We start from the raw sequence: 20,862 nt of genomic DNA on the forward strand, positions 1-20,862 counted from the left end.
CACCCAGGGCGGTGAGCCCCAGCGTCTGGCACGTCCACCAGGTGCCACCACAAGTGATGCTCCTGGGGCTCAGGTGTCACCGGAACTGGGTTGGGGACAGGGACAGGGCAGCTGCTAGCTGGGACAAGTGAGGCCAGGCTCAGGCCCTCCGGGAACTGAGGGGGAATTGTGGGGTTCGCTGCCTCAGCCACCCGGCCGCCCAGCCTGGCCACAGTCGGGGGGGAGCACGCCAGCTGCTGTGTGTTGAGGACCCCAGAGGTGGGAGTGGAGGGATGTCCAGCTCTGGAAGCAAAACACATCCCGGGAGAACGGGGCGACACCAGCCCTACCCCAGGGAGACCCCGACATCGGTCCCCCCAGCCCAGGCTCAGAAATGAAGACAATTTCAAAGGCGTGGAACGGGGTTTCGCAGTGCTCATGAACCTTTAATTCATTATGAACCTAGAGGCAGGGAAATTAGGCAAAAAATACAGCGTATCCTTCATCTCGGGTGGGGAAAAAACCAGGGTGCTGGGTTTTGTCTTGTCTTTGCACAGAGTAAGACACAGAGATACCTTCGTGGGGAGAGTGTGCAGCTCCGGCCTGCCCTTCCGTGGCCCGTCCACGGGATGGGTGCAGCCCCCTAGGGACCACGGCTGCAAGGGCATCCGCCCGCTTCTTTACAACATAAATAGCATTTTCAAACAACATAAGAATACAGTGTCAGTGCCACGCTGGGTGAGGCTGCTTCGTGCAGAGGGACACCCCCACGTTCTGGCTGACACCCCCCCACTACCCAACCCCGGCCCTCTCCAGGGTCACCGCCCCCCTCCCCCACCAAGAAAATGAAGGGCTTGCTCCTGCGCCACGCTCTCCCCCTTTCCCTTAGTTCTCTCCAGCCCGGGGCCCGTGCGGACACCCTCTTATAATATAAACATTGCTTTATTTATCTATGTATTTAATTTTTTGAGACAGGCTCTCACTCTGTCCCCCAGGCTGGAATGCAGTGGCGCAATCATAGCTCACTGCAGCCTCAACCTCCTGGGTTCAAGAGATCCTCCCCCCTCAGCCTCCCACATGACCGGGACCACAAGCGCGCACCACACCAAGCTAGTGTGTAAAACATTTGTAGTGATGGGGTCTCACTACATAGCCCAGGCAGGTCCCAAACTCCTGCCTCCGCCGTTTTGTCTTTCTCATACAAACAAATGACCCCTCCACCCCTCCCTCTGGCGGGAGAAAGCGCCGCTGGCGAGGGAGAGGCACCCGGAGGAGGCGCTTCCTAGCCTGGGCTGAAGGCCATGTCTTCTCCATCAGCTGAACCCACTCCTAAGAGGCAGATTCCCCTCAGGTGACAGCAGCGTGGATGGGCAGACCGAGGATACCTGGCCTTGTCCCTGCTCAGAAGCGGGTAAATGGGACCCCCAAAGGCCTGTCTTGGCCCTGTGTCCCCTGACCCACTCAGGGTCACACCTCAATAGCTGGGAAGCTGCCCACACTCATATTGACCAGAAGGGCCTGGGACCTCCTCACCCTGAGGCGAGGGAGGGGCGGGAGGCTTGGTCTGCAAGGAAGCCTCTGGAACACCTGTGATTCTCTTGGGGGAGAGAAACAAAGACGAACCCCGGGAGAGAGTTCACTCTCAGACCCCGGGCTTCCCCTGGCACACAGTGGGGCCAGCACAGAGGCCGGGCCTCCTCCCAGCAGGCGCAGAGGGGTACGGGCGCTGCCCGGACTATCGGAGTCCAGGAGCCGGGGGAGGTGAGGCCAGACGGTGAGTGAGTGACGGGCGGCTGAAACCGGGGCGCCCTGCCCCCCGCCGGGCTGACCCGGCAGTCCCCGGCCTCTTCCCTGCCTGCTCTGCAGCCACATCGTGGTATTTTAAAACAACAGCAAACAAAAACACAGCAAGCCGCTTCAGTCTCGCAGCGAATCCGGGTTCTGAGAAAAACGACGTGTTTTTGTTTTTTGTTTTTCTTAAAGCCACAAATCTAGAAAACAGCTTTGGGGATATTTTCCTTTGTTTTCCTTTTTCTCCTGCTTTTTTTTTTTAAACAATATGTATTTATAGAAAGAGCCTCACAAAGGTGGTTTATGTACAGAAGTGACCGTCTCAAAGGTTGCTCAGTAGGGCATTGCAGTAGCACCTTTTCGAGAAGAAGAGAGCTTCCATGGTTTAAAATTCTGAGTAGTTGAGTGGGGTGCAACCCCGGCTGGCCCCCGAGCCCGCCTGGCCCTGCTCCCTGAGTCTGGGGCCGCGTGCGGCGTCCCGCTGGCTCCTGTCGCCCTAGGGGGCACCCGCGGCTTGGAGGTGGCCTCTTGGGGGCCAGGGACACGAGGACAGGAATTCACAGCAAGCGAACGCCCAGGGCGTGCCATGGCCTGCCCCACCGGGCTGAGGGTCGCCTGAGCGGCCAGCTGTCCTAGAAGGGGGCTCCGGGCCGGCCCTGCGCCTGCAGGAGGCTTTCCACGAAGGCCACGTAGTCCTGGCTCCGCCCCGAGTCCTCCGTGGCGAGTGGGGTGCCCACGCGCGGGCGCTTGGCGGCCTTGGCCTCCTCCCCCAAGAAGGCAGGCTCCTGCGGCGCCCCCGTGCTCAGTGACTGCGGGAGAGCGGAAGTGCAGTGGTTAGCGTGGTGGAGGCTCTGCGCGCCCCGGCCACTGTCTACGGCCTGAGACGAGCCGGCCAGACACAGACCCCTGATCCTGCCAGTGGAGGGAGGGGGCCCGCACCCCACCCCAGCCTCTGGCCCCTAGTGGGGTGGGCGTCCTGGCTGGGGCTGGGACCGTCCGTCTGTCTGGCAGCCCCATCTGTTCCCTGAGGGACCCCTCTGCAGCTGAGCAGCTGTGCCCAGGAGCAGGCACCTCCCCCGTGGGCTCTGCCCCTCAACACTTCCCCTCTGCATTAGGAAGAACATAAAGGAAGCCGGTGAGGGCTGCGGGAGAGAAAGCCAGAGAAAGCCGGCGCGGCCCCTGCCTGCAGAACTCCTGCTCCCGTTTAATAAGGAACACGCTCAGGAAAGCTTTCGTAGCCTCCAGCTTGGGCAAGTGACTCTGCCTGTGCCCCGAAACCTGCTATGGCTGAGACTGCCCCTTGCAGGGCTGGGCGGCGCAGGTCCCGCAGGGCACAGGGGGCTTGGTGGGTCTGCTCTGCATGCGTGACAAGGGGAGGGACCGGGGATCCTCCAATCCTCCCTCCCCACACGACCGGTATCACCAGGAGCTGCGCACTTGGGCTCAAGGGAGAGGAAGGGTCTCCTGCCAGGAGCCCAGGGGCCAGCTGTGCTGGGCAGAGCCCGCGGGACACCAGCAGAGGTGTGGGAGGAGGTGGTTGGCCCACGCCATCGGGAGCCGTAGTCCATGCCCTGCCTCGTCCAAGACAGGCTCCCTGAGAGTCACCGGCAGCCTCCAGGCCGGCCCTGCGTACTCACCAGCCGAGAGCGGACCCTCTTGGGCAGCTCCTCCTCCAGGGTGAAGATGTCTCCTCGCTTCACCGTCAGCTGGGACCCGTCCTCAAACTCCACCTGCAGGGGGGATTCGGCTCTCAGGGGCCCCGCATAGCCAGGCTGGCAGGTGCTCCAGGCAGGCCCTGGCTGTGTGAGCCGGGAGGCTGGCCCCTTGGGTGCATGGGGCCCGCAGGAGGCCACCTGCAGCCACGCCGAAGCTCACGTCCACCTCTGACACCGCTTGCAGCAAACAAGATCAGCCTGAGGGCCCTGCCCCATGGGGCAAGGGTGGTGGAGGATGGGACAGCCTGGGGCAGTGGAGGGCCCAGCAGCCCCCACCTGGAGACAGAGCCCTCACTCCTCACCTCCTCCCAGCTCGACAGACATCTGTCTCCATGAAGACACAGCCCCAGGACGAGGGGACAGAGTCGCTGGGTGGGCACACAGCAGGACAGAGGCACAGCACACTAACAGGGCCTGGGAGGCAGGTGAGGCCAGGCAGGGGGACGTGGGGGCCTGAGCTCAGGAGCCCCCGACCAGAAGATGAAGGACAGGGCCCCCGGCTTATGTGTGGCCCCTGAAAACTGCTCAGTCACCTCTTCTCTTCAATTCAGAGACAAACCACGCCCTTCCAGCCTCCCCAGCTGGTGTCTTGTTCCAGGCGGCAGATGCCTGGTTGGCGAGGGGCACTAGGGCACCCCGCTTCCTCCTCGTCAAGCTTGGTGCCAGCTCAGGCTCACCGAGATCCTCTTGGGGTCTCTGGCAACACAACGCTGTCCCGTGAAGGGTGCTGCAGAGGGACGTGTGTCCCCAGGCCCACTTCGTAACTGCGATGGACCCATGTCCCCCAGCCAGGAAAGGGGCCGCGGTCACTCCCTGGCTCTAACCGCCATTCTGCTCTAGGGGGAGAACGTTCTCATCGCAGAGGACTCGCTTTCCATGTTTAAAAACTCAAAACAAGCCGGGCATGGTGGCGTGTGCCTGTGGTCCCAGCTACCCAGGAGGCTGAGGTGGGAGGATTTCTTGAGCCTGGGAGGCCGACGCTGTAGTGAGCTCTAATTATGATGCTGCGCCCCAGCCTGGGTGACAGATCGAGACCCTGTCTCAAAACAAACAAAACCCACACACTCAGACCATACAGAAGCGTCCGGGGTCAGATGTCACAGGCGGTGTGGAGGGTGGAGGCCGGGATCGCAGCCCCTCCCTCTCAAAGCAGGTGCAGACCCTGCCTCGGGGCGGCCAGGCCTGCTGGTCACTGGGACTCCTCCAGGGATGGAGACGGGGTGGGCCCTGGGGACGGAGTGTGTCAGCTGGTGGCAGGAGGAGCAGGGCCGGGAGTGCCCAGTGTGGACTCTGGGATGGCGGGTCACCTCTGGGCCATGTTCTGGGGCGACAGCACGGATCTCTTGGGGATGTGTGGAGGAGGCTGCCGGGAACTGAGGGCCCCAGGTACCACCCTCTGCCCTGTCCCTCCCATCTCATTTGTAAAGGGAAGCCACCAGGAGAAGGCCCCTTCCCAGCACCTGTCCCACGAAGAAGATCCAGGTGGAGGAGCCCTGGAAAGTGATTCCCACCCTCGGTGTGGCAGGGGCAGCAGTGGGTTTTGGAGCTCCCAGCCCAGGGGTCCGAGGGCCCACCTGGAGCCCTTCCCCAGCTCCCCAGCCCCGAATCAGCCTCTTATGCTTCCGGCAGGCGCTGCACACAGTGATTCAGTCACGACGCAGAAGTGGCTTTCCAGGAGGAGAAGGTGCAGTCTAGAAACTCAGCTCCAACTGGCTCAGATTTCTGGGTGAGGAAGACTGGGGAGACCCACCCCAGATTCTCAGGAGCACAGAGCCGCCTGGGAGGGTGGCGCTCACACGGCCGGGTCCAAGTGGGCTCCCGGGGAGCCCTGTGTGCTCGGGTCATTTGGGAACTGCGGGCTCGGTTTCCTCCAGAGGCCTCCCTGGAACCTGCGCTTCCACTACACATTTCCGCGGGGTGGGTTCTGAAGGTGGCATTTGCTTTTTAACATTTGGAGGAAACTGGATACAGTTGCGAATGCAGGAAATGAGACAGACACGTGCCTCCACCCAGGCTTCCCGTGGGGACGTCGTACTGGCGCTTCTCAGAAGCATCTTAAGGGTCACGTGCGTGCGAGGGAAACGTGCTGCGTGTGTTCCGGACAGGCTGGGGGCTCCTGGAGCCTCGGTGTCGGGGGCTTATCCACACAGTTCTGCCGTCACCAGGGCCCACCGGAGCCCCTGCTAACCAGTCCGCCCGCAGGCCCAGCCTCAGCCTCGGGAGCATGTCGGGCAGCTCCAGGCCACCTCTTTGGCTACCACAGAGGGCGTTCCCAGGATCCTGTGGCTGAGGTCCCCGCAGGCAGGCAGGCGTTCCACAGTGGCTTGCCGGCTTCCGATACCTCCCACTCCTGATTTCACAGCCCCTGCCCCTGGGCACTCTGGAGACGTGGCACTTTGAGACAGGGCCTTGCTTTGTCACCCAGGTTGGAGTGTAGCAGCACGACCTTGTATCACTGAACTTCAGCCTACCAGGCTCAAGTGACCCTCCCAAGTAGCTCCCAAGCAGCTGGGACTACAGGCCAGTGCCACTACGCCCAGCCAGTTTTGTGTTTTGTAGGGGCAGGGTTTTGCCGTGTTGCCCAGGCTGGTCTCAAACTCCTGGGCTCAAGCGCTCTGCGTGCCTCAGCCTCCCACAGTGCTGGGGTCACAGGCCTGAGCCCCACACTCGCCCGGCTGGCATCATCTCATTACTGACTGTCCCAGTAGCTCGGCTTCCTTGGGGCAAGCTCCCCCCACTGCCCGACGCCAGCCCCGCCTGGGCTCTGGTGATGTGACGACAATCCCGGAGCCCCCAGCACAGTCTGCTTCTGTTCCCTGCCAGGGCAGGGCTGCTTCCGTCGGTTCTTCTGTGGGACGTGTTGTCAAGTCCCACCCTGAGTTTCCCTCGTCATTTTCGAGCGTGGCTGTGCGCTGCGTACGTTATAAATGGCTACTTCATTCGTTCGCATTTCCCATCGTCCTCAGAGGTGTCTTGAGGGAAGGAGGGAGACGGCACGTGTCCGGCCTGTCTCTGGAGCAAACTTCCACCTCGTTCTAGAGATCCTGGCTCAACCTCCCCTCCTCGGAGTCCAGTCTGACCTGCCTGGGCTCCAGGGCAGGCAGAGGGTCTTGTCGCCATCACACAATCCCCCACCCGTGTTGCCATGTACTGCACGCACCAGAATGCTTCCCAGCAGAGAGTTTTTTTTTTTTTTTGGAGACAGCATCTCACTGTCGCCTGGGCTGGAGTCCACTGGCTCAATTACAGCTCATTGCATCCTCGACCTCCTGGATTCAAGCAATCCTCCCACCTCCCGAGTAGCTGGGACTACAGGTGCACAGCGCCATTCCCAGCCAATTTTTAAAATTTTTTTGTAGAGATGGCCGGTGGGGGAGGGTCTCGCCTTGTTGCCCAGGCTGGTCTTGAACTCTTGGCGTCAAGTGATCCTCCTGCCTCGGCCTCCCAAAGTGTTGGGATTATAGGCATGAACCACTGTACCTAGCCTAAAATTCCACACTTTTAAATAATTTATCTTCCACAGTCATGAGAAGAAACTCACTACCAATTTGACAAAAAAAAAAAAAAAAAAAAAAAAAACACCCCCGGGTAACTGAGCTGTACACTCCGAAACGGTGAAAGGGTGAATTTACGTTAAGAATTGTGAAGCTAGCCGGGCGCGGTGGCTCAAGCCTGTAATCCCAGCACTTTGGGAGGCCGAGGTGGGTGGATCACAAGGTCAAGAGATCGAGACCATCCTGGTCAACATGGTGAAACCCCATCTCTACTAAAAATACAAAAAAAATTAGCTGGGCATGGTGGCGTGTGCCTGTAATCCCAGCTACTCAGGAGGCTGGGGCAGGAGAATTGCCTGAACCCAGGAGGCGGAGGTTGCAGTGAGCCGAGATCGCACCATTGCACTCCAGCCTGGGTAACAAGAGCGAAACTCCGACTCAAAAAAAAAAAAATTGCGAAGCTGTCTTGGAGGGACATGTCACCCAGTGGAGGCCCCTTTTAGCTTTGAAACCAACATGCCCTGTGCCTCTGCATCAGGCAGGCAAGCCGAGGCTCAGCCAGGCCCCACAGGCCCCACTCACCACGGCCCACACCGCCAGTGCCCAGGCAGAGGCACCTGGGCCAGGGCTGCAACCTACCCATCCCCGCACCCACGGGAAGAGCGTGGCGAAGGTGTGGTGGGCGGCCAGTCCCCCGCTTACCTGGTAGATGTGGCTGGTGACGGAGGAAATGAACTTGGCCTTGTAGAGGTTGCCATCGGTCCACCGGAGCTCCACCAGCTCCCCCTCGGAAGGGGGTCCCAGCCGGGCACAGTCCCTACTCTGCGGGGAGAACAGGTGGGAGCTGAGGTGCTGGCCACACTACGCCAGGGTTTCCGCTGGGTTTTGACCCTCCCCTGCACTGGCAAGCAAGGTTTTCTGCCTGCAGCCCCGTGGCCGGCCGCGGGAGCCCAGCAGGTGCGCAGGCCCGGCTGTGGGTCGCGTTGCATTGATCAAGCTTTCTGCTCTGTTTCTGCACAGCACAGGGGGCAGTGCTTTTCCTGAAGGGGCCTGGGGACAAGGGGACCCCATGAAGGGATCGGGAGTCAGGCTGTTCCCAGATCCCCCCCAACCCCCGCCCCCGCCCCACAGCCCAGCTTCCCACACCCCACCCCACACTCACAGTGATGCTCTCGGGGTACAGGTTGTCACTGTAGGAGCCATCTTCGAAGTTCACTTCGTAGCAGGTCTGCGAGGCGGCCCCGATGACGCGGCAGCGGTAGTACAGCCCGTTACGGTTCTTGGTGATGACCACCTGGCCTAGGGACACGGCCCTCAAGAACTGGACCTGGGAGGGTGCAGAGGGTGTGGGGGTAGGGGGACGGTCAGCACAGGCACCAGCGGGGGCGGGGAGCCGGGGGTGAGGAGGCGGGCAGGCACTCACCGCGTGGCCCCCCGACTTGTGCTTGAGGCAGGTGATGGAGACCACGTAGGGCCAGTCGTCCGGCTCCATGAGCACCCCGGCGGCGTGGGCGCACGTCACGTGGAAGGACGTGGAGCAGTGCTCGTAGGAGCACTGGATGCAGGCGCCCGACACCTTCTTCATCCGCTTCCGGCAGTACACGCATTTCTGGGGATGGGGACACAGGCAGGGGCATGGGGCTGGAAACTTCCCTACAGACCCTGGGGTGGAGGCTCCAGCCCCTCCCAGCACAGCCTTTAAGGGAAGCATCGTGGGAGGGGTCCGGTGCTCTGACCAGCGAGGGGCCTCCACCCCAGCCCAGAGCCCACAGCCTCCCTGGCCAAGCCCTCCAGACCCACCGACCCGGCCTCCTGCCACTCAGCCCCTGGGGAGCAGTAGGCACTGGGGCACCCAGGAGTGCCTCCCATCCCCCTGTGTGTCACTGACTGCTGGGACAGACACTGAGGAACCCCACGTGGTGTCGCTCAGCCAGAGAGGAACCACATGGTGAGAGATGTGCCCTGGGGGCCCCACCGTGAGTGCAGGCGGCTGGCGCAAGCCAGACCGTGGGACACAGGATCCACAACACCAGGGTGGCTGCCCACAGACACAGGAAGTGGACTCAGCCCACAGACACAGGACGTGGACTCAGTCCACAGACACGGGAAGTGAATTCATGGGCACCAGGGTGGGGGATGGGGACGACTGGTAATTTTTTGTAGAGGTGGAGTCTGGCTATGTTGCCCAGGCTGGTCTCAAACTTCTGAGCTCAAAGGATCCTCCCTCCTTGACCTCACAAAGTGCTGGGATTACAGGCGTGCACCACCGTGTGGGTCCTTTATGGCGGATTTTAACAAGAAGCCCTGCAAAGGAGCCTGCGTGGTGAGGAGGGAGCACTGCAGTGGACCTTCCAGACGGTGGGGCTCACGCTGCAGCACCTGCCCGAGTCAGCACTGGGCCCTGGTGGCCGTCACACCCGTGCCAGGCCCAGCTAAGCATTTAATACACAGCGCCATCACTGCTCCATAAACAATGCTCAAAAGCCAGATAAGCCACGGGCTGGAGCAGCGATCGACAGCATTGAGATCCCATTATCGAACTGTCAATACCCAATTCTCCTGTCACACGACATGTGCCACACAGCCCTCCAGCGTGGCCTCCCCCTCCTGCAGATTGGCCCGTGTGTAGGGGTCACAGCTGTGCTCCGTGGGGGGCCTGGGAGAGGCCCTGCTGGGACACTGTCCGGTGGGGTTGCTGAGCCATCTGCGCCACATCACCACCCACAGGCGTCCGCCCCTCAGCCCAGGCCCGGGAGAAACCCGCCCCTGGGGCAGTCTGGGTGTGGTGTACAGCACCATCCCCTTCCGCCCTGTAGTGGCGGGCAGCCCGTGCCCCTGGGTCTCCATGCTGTGAAGAGCATGCCCCAGGACCCATGGGGCCATTTGTCAGGAGCTACACTTGGGGCCACGGCCGCCCAGAGCCACCCCCCTAATGCGAGGTCCCAGTCACGCCATGCACTGTGGCCACGGGAGGTCAGGCAAGTGTTCTTCGCCGTCACCTCCCTTCCCTGGAACTGCAGTTTGAAGAGCCACTTCCAGTGCTGGCCTGGCCCAGGGCAGTCACATGACATGTGCCACGAGCCACGGAGCCCTCCAGCACAGCCTCCTCCTACTGCAGGGCTGCCGGTGTGTAGGAGAGGCGGCCGGGAAGCAGGGTCTATGGCCCCTGCGGGGCCTGGAAGGGCCCAGATACCAATGGTTGGTTCACAGTTCATAGCTCAGTGTCCTTCCTCGGAGGCCACAGGGCTGTGAGGATGATGTGTGGTGGGCTTTGGAGGTCTGCAGGGCGCCACGGACTGGAGGAGGCAGGTGGTCACCGCTGGGTGCCACCCATGACACCGTGTCCTCAGCCCGTCCCACATTGGGGCATAAGGCTGTCCACCAGCCTGGTTTCACAAACAACTGCAACCCCTGAGGAGCCGAGGGCCCCCCACCCCCGACCTCGCCCTAACCCTCCAGGCACGGCAGTGGCAGTGTGGAGAGCTGGTGCAACTGCCCCTCCTGCCCCCCGGGAGCTGCCTCCTCCCGTCCCAGCCCCTCCCAGACCTCCCAGCGCCTCCACGGAACTCCTGCCGCCACCAGGAGCCAGCCCTGCGGGTAGCTGAGGGAGCTTCTTCGCTGCACACCTTGAGAGCCTGGCCCAGGCAGGCGGGCAGCCGGCCAGAGGCCCCTGACTACCAGGACTGCCTGCAGCCCTGAGCTGCTGGCTCAGGAGTCCCAGAGACAGACTGATGGACAGGGAACCAGGAGTGAGCACCCGTGCCTGCGGCCTGCCCGTGGCCCCCGAAGGTGGGTGGGTGGCTGGGCGAGCAGGAGTGAACTGCCACCTCCTTGCAAAGCTCCATTAAGCAGTACAAGCGGGCCTTGTGTAAAAGGATTTTTAATTCATCGTTACAAGCACCAGTAATGAAGAGGCTGCATTCTGGAAATGTCAGATGATCCATAAGGCATCGGGCGGGAGGATTTATCACTGGCGCCGCGCACCGCGCCATCACTCCACCTGAATAATGAGGCCTTTTATGCCCGAGTTTGTGGACTGAGCCACTGGTGCCTCGGAAGCATCACCCTCGGGCTGCTGGCTTCCTAATCACCTGGCCGTGCCCAGCCATGCCCAGCCGTGCCCGGCCAGGCTGGCGTGACCTGCCTCACGCTCTGCCCCATGATCGAGGCCTCCCCTTCCAGATAAGCCTTGGTGACTGCCCGCGCGGCCCTGCTCAGGTGGCCTGGCACCTGTGGGCTCCAAGCATGGCATCCCAGCCCGCTGGGCTAGTGGGCACCTAGCACCAGGGCACGGGAGCCTGGGCTCTGTGGTGGGCGTCAGTCCGACCCTCATGGGTCTCCCCAGCAGACCCACCCTGCCAGCCGGATGTGTCTGCTTCCAGCCCCACCTCCACATGAGCCTGAATGTCAACACCAGGCACTGTGTCCGCGGCTGGAGAATAAACCAGGCAGGAAAACCACCCAGGATGCTGCGGGGTGCCACTGGCTGCGGGCCCAGCCTCCAGGGGCCCACGAGACACACGTGCAAAGGCCAGATGGGATGGGGACAAACATGTCCCCCCATCAGCACTGCCTCATGCACAGCCTTTACTGGGGACACGGGCCCAGCCTCCAGGGGCCCAAGAGACACGTTTGCAGAAGCCGGAGGGGATGGGGACAAACGTGTCCCCCATCAGCACTGCCTCATGCACAGCCTTTACTGGGGACGCGGGCCCAGCCTCCAGGGGCCCAAGAGACACATGTGCAGAGGCCGGAGGGGATGGGGACAAACGTGTCCCCCATCAGCACTGCCTCACGCAGTGCGGGCCCAGCAATGTCTGCCCTTCACTCTCTCTCTTTTTTTTTTTTGAGACAGTATTGCTTTGTCACCCAGGCTGGAGTGATCTTGGCTCACTACAACCTCCAACTGCCTGGTTCAAGCAACTCTCCTGCCTCAGCCTTCAGAGTGATTTTTGTGTAAATTTTGCTAATTTTTATGTTTTTAGTAGAGATGGGGTTTCACCATGTTGGCCAGCTGGTCTGGAACTCCTGACCTTGGGTGATACACCCTCCTCGGCCTCCCAAAGTGCTGGGATACAGGCATGAGCCGCCGCACCCAGCCTCCTCATCTCCTGTCTGGGCCAGATCCCAAGGCTCCGCAGGAAGCTGATTTAAAGGGCCAGCCGAGCGTCATTCTCCAGCAGGTGGGGACAGCTCAAAGTGCTGTGTGCACAGGTGGGCTAGAGGCTGTGGGGCAGAGACGGCCCTGCGGGGCTGCAGCCCAGGCCACGACCGGCCGAGCTCTCCAGGCCCCGGGCCCCTCACCTACACAATGGACAGTGCGGGGCAACCTCACAGGCTCTCACGGCATGGATCAGATGCAGCGGGGGACACGGGGGGTCCAGGGAGGAGGCTGCAGACTCAACCAGCCTTGAGCAGCCACTCATGCTCACATGGGGAGCTCCATGCTTTGGGAGTGGGCCCAGCTCACACCACTGCAGCCCTGCACAGCGGCAGCGCTGCAACCCCACGGCACAGAGGGGAACGCCGAGGCACAGTGAGGGCGAGCAATGCCCCGAGGGCACAGCCAGCTGGTGGCCAACAGTGACCACTCCCTGGTTGCCCTGTGGCTCCAAGGGGTTCTCCCAAGGGGGGCCATCACCACCGAGGGCAGAAGAAAGCCTCACAAGCCCCCAGCACGAGTCCCGCCTCACCGAGGAGGCTGCGCTCACCTACAGGGAAGCCACAGTGTGCACTGAGCACGGAGCGGCAGCGCTCCTCCGACTCCACCACAAAGGCCAAGCCACCCTGGCACAAAACGGGCGAAGGAGGGGAGCAGACGCCTCTCCAAGGACGGCATGCAGGCCCAGTGGGACCCTGCAAAGGTGCCCAGCATCACCGACTGTCAGGGAAACACATGTCAAACCACAGCGGGACACCAGCACGCACCAGCTAGGGGGCTGCTACAGGAAAGTCCAAGGTAGGTGTGGATCAGGATGAGGCAAGAGGAGACCTGCACCCCGGGTGGGAATGGGAGTCTGTCCAGCCTCAAGGGACAGCAGTTTCCTCCAGTGCTAAAAACAGAGCTGCCCGGCGGCCCAGCGGTCCCACTGCTGGGTCTGTGTCCACGGGAAGACACGAGAATCCCCGAACCACAACCTCACTCCCACATCCGCTGTGGCGCAACCCGCAGAGACACCGACGGTGCCCGCATAAACGCAACACGGTCCATCCACACGGCACGTTACTCAGCCAAGGAAAGAAGAAAGTCTTGCCATATTTGGGTTGAATGAATATGGATGAACCTTGAAGACACTATGCTAAAAAAAGACGCCACTTGCGCCTGTAATCCCAGCTATCCAGGAGGTCAGGGCAAGAAGATCTCAAGGCCAGGAGTCCCAAACCAGCCTGGGCAACATAGTGAGACCCCATCTCTTAACAAAAAAGTTAGGAGTGAACCTAAGTTTTTGGCATGTGCTCCTGGCTCCAGCTGCTTGGAAGGCTGAGGTGGGAGGATTGCTTGACCCCAGGAGTTTGGGGCTGCAGAGAGCTCTGACGGCACCACGCACTCCAGCCTGGGTAACAGAGTGAGATTCTGTCTCTCTCTCTCTCTCTCTCTCTCTCTTTTTTTGACATGGAGTCTCACTCTGTCGCCAGGCTGAAGTGCAGTGGCACAATCTCGGCTCACTGCAACCTCCACCTCCCGCATTCAAGCGATTCTCCTGCCTCAGCCTCCTGAGTAGCTGGGACTACAGGTGCCTGCCACCACATTCAGCTAACTTTTGTATTTTTAGTAGAGATGGGGTTTCACTCTATCTCTGGTTGGTCTCGATCTTCTGAGACCTCCTGATCCCCCTGCCTCGGCCTCCCTAAGTGGAGACCCTGTCTCTTAAGAAAGAAGCCAGTTGCAGAATAAAGACTGCACAATCCCACTCACGTGGGATCTATAACACAGGGAAACACACACAAGCAGAGGGCCGGGTGCCGGGGCGGGTGGAGGGAGCTGCTCTCAGCAGGTGTGAAGTCTCAGTGATACACAACAGTGTACCTTGTGCCTCAGCGAACGATTCAAAAAGGAACACAGCTGCTGAAGTCGGTGTGACTGGCTTCCTGAGAGCTGCCCACCCCCGGGGAGACGCAGAGCTTGGAGGGAAGACCGCTTTGGACCAAGCAGGTGGGGAGCTGGGCCTGGCTGGCGGGTCCCAGAGGCGTGGGCAGGGTGGGCCTCAACCACAAGGACCTACCAGCTTCCACCGCTGCTCGGGGATGGCGCTGATGTCCACCGGGTGACGCTCGATCACGTTCAGGAAGCGCGCCTCGGGGACGGCGATGGCGCAGATCACGTGGATCCACCTGGCAGGGCAGGGGTGGGGTGGGGTCAGGGGCGCTTCTGAGGGCCTGGGCCGGCCACAGAGGGGCTGTGCGTGATGCGGCTCTCGGCTGGGTCAGCGCCTGGGGACCTTCAGGGAGGTCAGGCATGTGTTCCTCTTTGGCCCCAACCACCCCATCCATGACACTGGGTGGTTACAGGAGGGTGACGGCTGACCCCTGACTGGGGTCACACCCCATGGAGCCTTAGCCCAGGGCGGGCTCCCGTCCAGTCCCAGCCCCAGGCCCGCGCCCAGCGCCACGTACCTCCTGTCAGTGGTCATCTGCAGCGCGCCTCCTCGCAGGTTGCACAGGCAGCACTCCTGCGGGGACCAGACAGCTGTGGGTGAGCGCGGCTTGGGCAGGCTCCCCGAAACGCTGCATGGGGACTGATCCGCCAACCGTCCCCAGCCCACGGTCCTTATATTTCAACCTAGCAGCCACCAAAGTGATGGTCGGAGTCCCTCGGGTTCCACCCCCTCAGGGCAGACGTGAAGGAAGTGGAGGAACCCAGGCCCACGGAGGGGAGGTTATAGCCCAAAGTCACGGCCCAGAGCTGAAGTGGGCCCGGGGACCCGGCCTCTCAGAGCACCAACCGCGCCGCAGGGAGCGAGTTACCGCAGTCCAGGCATGGGCTGCGCACCGGGAACACGTCCAGCCTTCGTTGACCAGCTCGGGACGGATGCCATAGCAACCTGGAAGACAGCGGGGCCAGCTGAGATCTGGGGGGCGGGTGAGACTTGGGAGGAGGTGCGGGTAACTTGGGGGCTGGCGTCTGCACGTGGGGTGATGGGGCCTCCAGACACAGCTGCAGCATTCAGGGTATCTGCTGTTACCACCCTCTGAGGGTCATGCCAGGCCACAGCACGTGGAGTGAGAGAAAGGTCTGGAAGCTACTCGTGTGGAAGTAGGACAAGGGATGGGGAGCAGGGCCCCTGGGCTCCGGCTGGGTCTGCTGTGCTCAGCCTGGTGGTGTCTTGAGGGCCCCTCTTTGTCGGGGGTCTGTACCCCCGACAGTGGCACCTCCTGCTGTGTCCAGAAAGGCCCAGGCCACAGAGGCAACTCGCTTTTGGACGTGGCCCTGGGTCTGGAAGTGGGGAGAGGGCATGGAGGGCCGAGTCATGCCCCCAGAGCGATGACAGGGGCTCCACCTGCCCCCAGGGCTCTGCCTCTGCTGGGAGCCACTGCCCTGCAGCGTGGAAAGGGCTCTCTGCCAGGGCTGATGGCCCAGACCTCACTGCCTACAGAACAGCAGAGTGGTGGGCACGGCTGGGGGGGCATCTGCTGGGGTGACCCTGGCTGGGGTGGCCTGGCTGTGGCGGGCCTGGGGCCCTTAGTGACGCTTCCCCCAGGGAGCCCACCTGCCCAGGGCACATGCCAAACCCAGGCCTGGCAAAGCAGAGTGAACACCCTCCCAGCCAGGAGACACAATGAGCCCCCAGGCCGACCGCTGCCAGGAGGAAACCGACAGAGATGGATGGCTGCCGCCTCGGCCAGGGCACAGAAAATTAAACTTCTCCGGAAAGCCCTCCCCCTGCCCTGGAAGTTCATTTCCTGCCACCCTCTAACGCCTGGGAAAGAGACATCCATTTCTTTATCTGCTCCACAGTTGAGCCTTAGGACTGGGGAGGGCTTCCCGAGAACAGAGATAAACCAGACACCCTGACCACGCTGCAGTCTCACTGTGACCATCAGTTTCAACCCCGGCCCCAAATCACAGGCGTAGCGGGTGCCCGAGCTCCTCCTGCTGCCTCCCAGGCCTGGGGAGGACGCGGCAGAACTGTCCAGATGGACAAAGAGGAGGGACCGTGCCCGGGCCAGGGTCAAGGGCAGGGATGTCTGCCTGCAAAGGCTGCTTGGCAGAGAGAGCGCCTGGCAGGGAACCCCGCCTGGGGGAGGCGGGGCGCGGGTCTCTGGTCCTCCTGGGGCGTGCCTGGCCCGCTTCTGGCTCTGGCCCTAGGGTAAGCTTCCCGGTGTCAGGGACAGGGCGGAATGAGCCAAGGGCCTCTCAGAACAGAGGCTTCCTCCCCACAGAGGCTGGCACCTGAGCCTGCACTGGCATCTTCCAGACCCTGGGGGAGCGGAGGCCTGTCCTGCCTGGGGGTGGCAGGGGTCACCCGGCCCTTCCACGGCCACATCCTTTCCCCTTCTCTAGATGGCGGGACTGCAGCCCAGCAGCCCCACGACAGGAAAGACGAGAAAGTCAGAAACTGCAGGAAGTCACTGGGGGAGGCCCCTGCCCTGGCCCTGAAACAGCAGCCAGGGAGAGGGGCCGGCCTGGCTTCTGCAGGGGAGGATGGCACCCGCCAGCATCCCACTGGAGACGTGGCTCCTCGGGCCCCCGGCACTCACTAGCGTGAACCTGCAGGCAGCACTTGGCGCAGGCGATGAGGGGGCTGGTCCCATCGTCGCCGATGTAGGAGTTGGCCGGCAGCGGCTCTGTGTTCTCGCCGCCAGAGGTGAAGCACATTTCGGGGATCAGTGGCCTCGTCTTCTGGCCACTTCTGGAGGGAGGTGTGGCTGAGGAGCCCTCTCCGAGGGAGGCTGGGGGCACCTCTTTCTCAGTCTGTAGGGCCTGTAGGGGAGAGGGGGCCTTCAGGGGACGGAGCTGTGTGGGGGGTGGGGCGGGGAGGCAGTGCAGGCCTCTCTCAGGGCCCTGATGCCCTCTGGCTATAGGGCCCACCTTGAGAGGGGGGAGTCGGGTGATGCCTGACTGCTGAACTAGGAGAGATGCTGAAATACACTAGCTGGGCTGTGATGAGCACGTTCTGAACGATCCTGTCCACTCCATTTTGCCACCTTGAGCTACGCAGGGCGTTCTGTTCCGAGAGCTTGTGGTCTGAGACACCTGGCATCTCTGCAAGCAGTTTTCTGAGAAACAGCCCACTGGCCTATACGCCCTGCGCCTGCACCTGCGTAACTGCCTCCCCCACATCCTGAGTGAAAGCTTTAAATAGAATTTTGTTGTTAGCCCCCTTCCCCTAACCTGCTCCCTCTGATTCTGTACTAATCTGCTTACCGCCCTGACCCTAAACTGATACAAAAGTGTGGGCTGGCTTTGTCCTGGGCTGAGACCTTTGAGCTCTAGCTGACTCGGACGCCGGCCATTAACAGCGGACGCTCAGAGCGCGGCGCTTCTGTTTAAACTCGCCTGGGTATAACAGTGCCAAGGGCCACCTCGGCCCCTCTTCTCACTCCTCCAGAAAGCCAGAATCCCCAAACACTGTCTGGCCCTGTCCCCACCCCGTGAAGACCTTCCCATGAGGGTCGCATCAGACACAGAGCTCAGGCTGCCTGCGTGGCCCCGGCGCTGGGGTGCGCTGGAGGGCGCGTGATGAACGCTCTGCCTGGCAAGGGGAGTCAGGAAGACGCACGTCGGACGCGGCCGGCCCGGCCTGTGGCTGCCAGCAGCCTCTCCGGCCTCACAAAGGACAGCGAGCGCCTGGGGACGGTGAGGTGTCAGGCCTTGTTTGTCTCAGGGGCCAGGGCGCTAAATCCGGCTCCCAGGTGTGGTGTGGGCGGCTCTCAGCGGCAGGGCCCCCAGGCAGGCTCGCCGCCCTCCGCATAGCACCCTCGCTGCCTCTGTCTACCCAGACCTGCCGGAGCACATGCCTGGGGGTGAGGTCCCCGCCCAGGGCCACTGTGCCAACGCGGGGCTCGCCTGCCCACCTGGCAGTAGGGGTAGAAGAGCATGCAGATGGCGCAGTAGGGCTCCGTGCGCGCAGCCGCTGCGTTGAACTTCCTCTCGGCCTGGAAGCTGGCTGCCCTGTTCTTCCACTGCAGGGACAGCAGGGGCCTCAAAGCCTCGGGGTCACTCATGTCCTCCTCCCCGGAGAAAGGGGATGCCTCTAGAAGAACAGAGGAGAGGAGAGACACTTGAAGCCCCTAAAAACCCGCCTGAGGAATCACCCCAACTGCCCAGGAGGTGGGCTGCGGCTGCAGCCCAGCAGGGCCCCTGGTCCGTGGCTCCCCCTCCACCCGCCTCCTGGGTGCCCCATTCTCCACTATGCCCAGCAAGCTGGCACTGCAGCGTCCCATCCCACCAAGAGGGGACACATCTGTCTTGGCTGACTGCCACCCGAGGCCTCAGCCCCTAAACATGGTTCCTCTGAGCCCCTCCCCCAACATCTGTTTCTCCCTGGACATCTGGAGCTGTCCACTCTGACACTCACGTGGGGCCTTCTGGGCCACGGACCCACCAAACTCAGTGTCCAGCCCTGCCCCTGCTGCCCTGCACCCGTCCTGGGGTCTGAGTCTGTGTGGGGGCTTCAGGAGTGACCCAGCGATACTCAGGGACACTGTCCTTCCTGTCTTGGGTGGGCACAGACTCCCTGAACTCAAGGGAGGTGCAGGAGGAGTGAGGCAGGGAGTCAGGAGGGGCAGTGACAGAAGCCAAGGCTCCCATCCCGGGAAGAGCTTCGTGACAGGGACACTCCAGTAAGGCAGGTCTGTTGCTGAGAAGCAGCAGCGGTCTCTCTCCCACCTGCCGCCCGTCCCGACCGGACTCTAATGGGCTCCACTGCCAGCTGCCGCACCCCAATCTCGCCATGTCTCCTCCCTGCATCTCCTGTGGACATAGTTGGGCTGTCCCCAGGAGAAGGGTACCCGTTTCTGTGGCCCAACCCCTAGCCCAGCCTAAGGGGAGCCTGGGGTCCTGGGATCAGCCCAGCTGTGGTGCTGACCCTGGTTCATCCAGAAGACGGCAGGGCAGGCTCCCCGAGGTGGAGGCCCAGGACCCCCATGGTAGACTCAGGAACCTTAGGCCAAGACTCCTCTGAAAACCCAGACCCGACAGTCCCACCAGCTGAGCCCAGGGAAGGCCCTAAGCGGCTCGAGGCCCAGGGGATGAGAACGGAGCCACCAGCTATATTCGTCACTCACGGCCCCGGGATGCCTGGAGTTCTGGGGCTGTGATGGTCTCACCAAAGGGCCGCAGTGGGGTGTGGGGAGTGGGGGAGTCCACAGAGGCCCTGGAGGTGCTTTCTGGAAGGATCCCCAGCTAGAAGGCAAGGCCCCTTCCCAAGGCAGCCCACGGGCCCTTGGTCACTGCTCTGCCCCCTGCTGATTATTCCCGCCCTGCGATCCCAGCGGCCCTAGAACCCTCCTCGCCCACCCCTGCAATTACGCACAGGATGAAAGACAGCATGCAGGCCGTTTTCATATTCTATGCACATCCCCGACCAAAGGCTGAAGCAGGAGATGAAAAATGGGCTTAGCAGGATTCCTGCGCACAAGACAGCGGCTCCCGGCTGAGGGTTCCACGGAAGATTCTGTCTCCTCCCTCCCACTCAAAGCCTCACCACAGCCTTTTGTTCTAACCTCTCCAAGGCCCAGATGGCCCCTGCTCAGGCCTGGGAGGACTCTTCCGTGGGGAGGCACAAGCCCTAAGCCCCCCATCGTGGGCAGCCCAGGCAGCAGGGACATCTCCAGCAGCAGCTGCCTCTCTGCATGACCACCTGCGCAGGTGACGGCCTGTCCCAGGGAACTGCTTACTCAGGGTGACCACATGTCCTGAAGTGACCACCTGTCCTGGGGTGTCCGCCTGTCCTGGGGTGTCCGCCTGTCCTGGGGTGACTGCCTATCCTGGAGTGACCACCTGTCCTGGGGTGTCCGCCTGTCCTGGGGTGACCGCCTGTCCTGGAGTGACTGCCTGCCCTGGGGTGACCACGTATCAAGGTGACCACCTGCCCTGGGTGACCACCTGTCCCAGGGTGACCACCTGTCAGGGTGGCCAGGGTGAGTGAGGGGCTTTCCTCTGGTCATGCACCTGGAATACAGCGGACCTCCCCCTGCCCCCGAGGCAGCCGCAGTGCTTTTGAGGACAGACCTCTTCGCTGGCCATGTCTAGCAATGGATGTGGCTGTGAGGATGTCTGCACTGGAAACAAGTCAGACGCTGGGAGGGGCTGCATGTTGACCCCGCCCAAGCTCTCAGGCCTCACCTGGTTATCCCAAACTCTGACTCCATTTCCGTCACCTCCACCTGGGAGGGGTGGCCAGCACTTCTGCCCCCACCCAACCCACAGCCCCCCTGTGAGCTGGCGGGGCACCTGGCCCAGGCCTGGGGGAGGGGGTGCTGGCAGGAGCCGGGTCTGCAGGTAGCACTCAGCCCAGGCCTGGGGATTCCAAGCCTCAGCTCTGTGAGCCTTCCTGACTGGACTCACTGAGGACCGGCCCCCATTTTACAGGTAAGGTGGCGCAGCCACAGAAGGGCCTGGGCTCACCGGGGAAGACCTGGGGGAAAGGCAGGAGGAGGTCGAAGGGAGCGGGACCCCCACTCACCCTCGTCACTTGAGGCCTCCTGCTTGACCACCGACAGCGGGGACCGGGTGGGCGGCCGGCCCAAGGGATGGCGCCGGCTCTTCTTGATCTCCATCTTCAGTTTGGAAAATGTGGATGGTGCCTGAAACACACAACAAGCTGCGGTAAGGGCCAGGCTACAGACCCCTGGGGGGCTCCCTCCGAGCCAGACACAGGCTCAGTGAGCCCAAGGCCTGAGTCTCCTCCTCTGGGGTGACGGTCCCAGGAAAGGGCCAC

The 20,862-nt window shown here is 62.2% G+C and overlaps 1 protein-coding gene across 6 annotated transcripts in view; it reads right to left on the minus strand.

Annotated features, from left to right (window-relative positions):
* Nucleotides 1–398: 398 nt before the first annotated feature.
* KDM4B (lysine demethylase 4B) overlaps nucleotides 399–20,862 on the minus strand; it is a 178,659-nt gene continuing 158,195 nt past the window's right edge. For 4 of the 6 annotated variants that reach the window (XM_032252175.1, XM_032252178.1, XM_032252176.1 and 1 more), the window contains 10 exons: nucleotides 20,608–20,728; nucleotides 17,996–18,174; nucleotides 16,679–16,901; nucleotides 14,945–15,021; nucleotides 14,594–14,649; nucleotides 14,203–14,311; nucleotides 8,142–8,588; nucleotides 7,682–7,801; nucleotides 3,408–3,500; nucleotides 399–2,579 (listed from right to left, as the gene is read on the minus strand). In XM_032252175.1, the coding sequence (XP_032108066.1) occupies nucleotides 2,403–2,579; nucleotides 3,408–3,500; nucleotides 7,682–7,801; nucleotides 8,142–8,588; nucleotides 14,203–14,311; nucleotides 14,594–14,649; nucleotides 14,945–15,021; nucleotides 16,679–16,901; nucleotides 17,996–18,174; nucleotides 20,608–20,728 (1,602 nt within the window). In that variant the 3' untranslated portion in view covers nucleotides 399–2,402. The remainder of the gene's footprint in view (nucleotides 2,580–3,407; nucleotides 3,501–7,681; nucleotides 7,802–8,141; nucleotides 8,589–14,202; nucleotides 14,312–14,593; nucleotides 14,650–14,944; nucleotides 15,022–16,678; nucleotides 16,902–17,995; nucleotides 18,175–20,607; nucleotides 20,729–20,862) is intronic. The other 2 variants (XM_032252180.1, XM_032252177.1) reach the window with 1 other exon arrangement.

This window comes from Sapajus apella, unplaced genomic scaffold, assembly GCF_009761245.1.
Source record: "Sapajus apella isolate SASKATOON/1434 unplaced genomic scaffold, GSC_monkey_1.0 scaffold77, whole genome shotgun sequence".
NCBI lineage: Eukaryota > Metazoa > Chordata > Mammalia > Primates > Cebidae > Sapajus > Sapajus apella.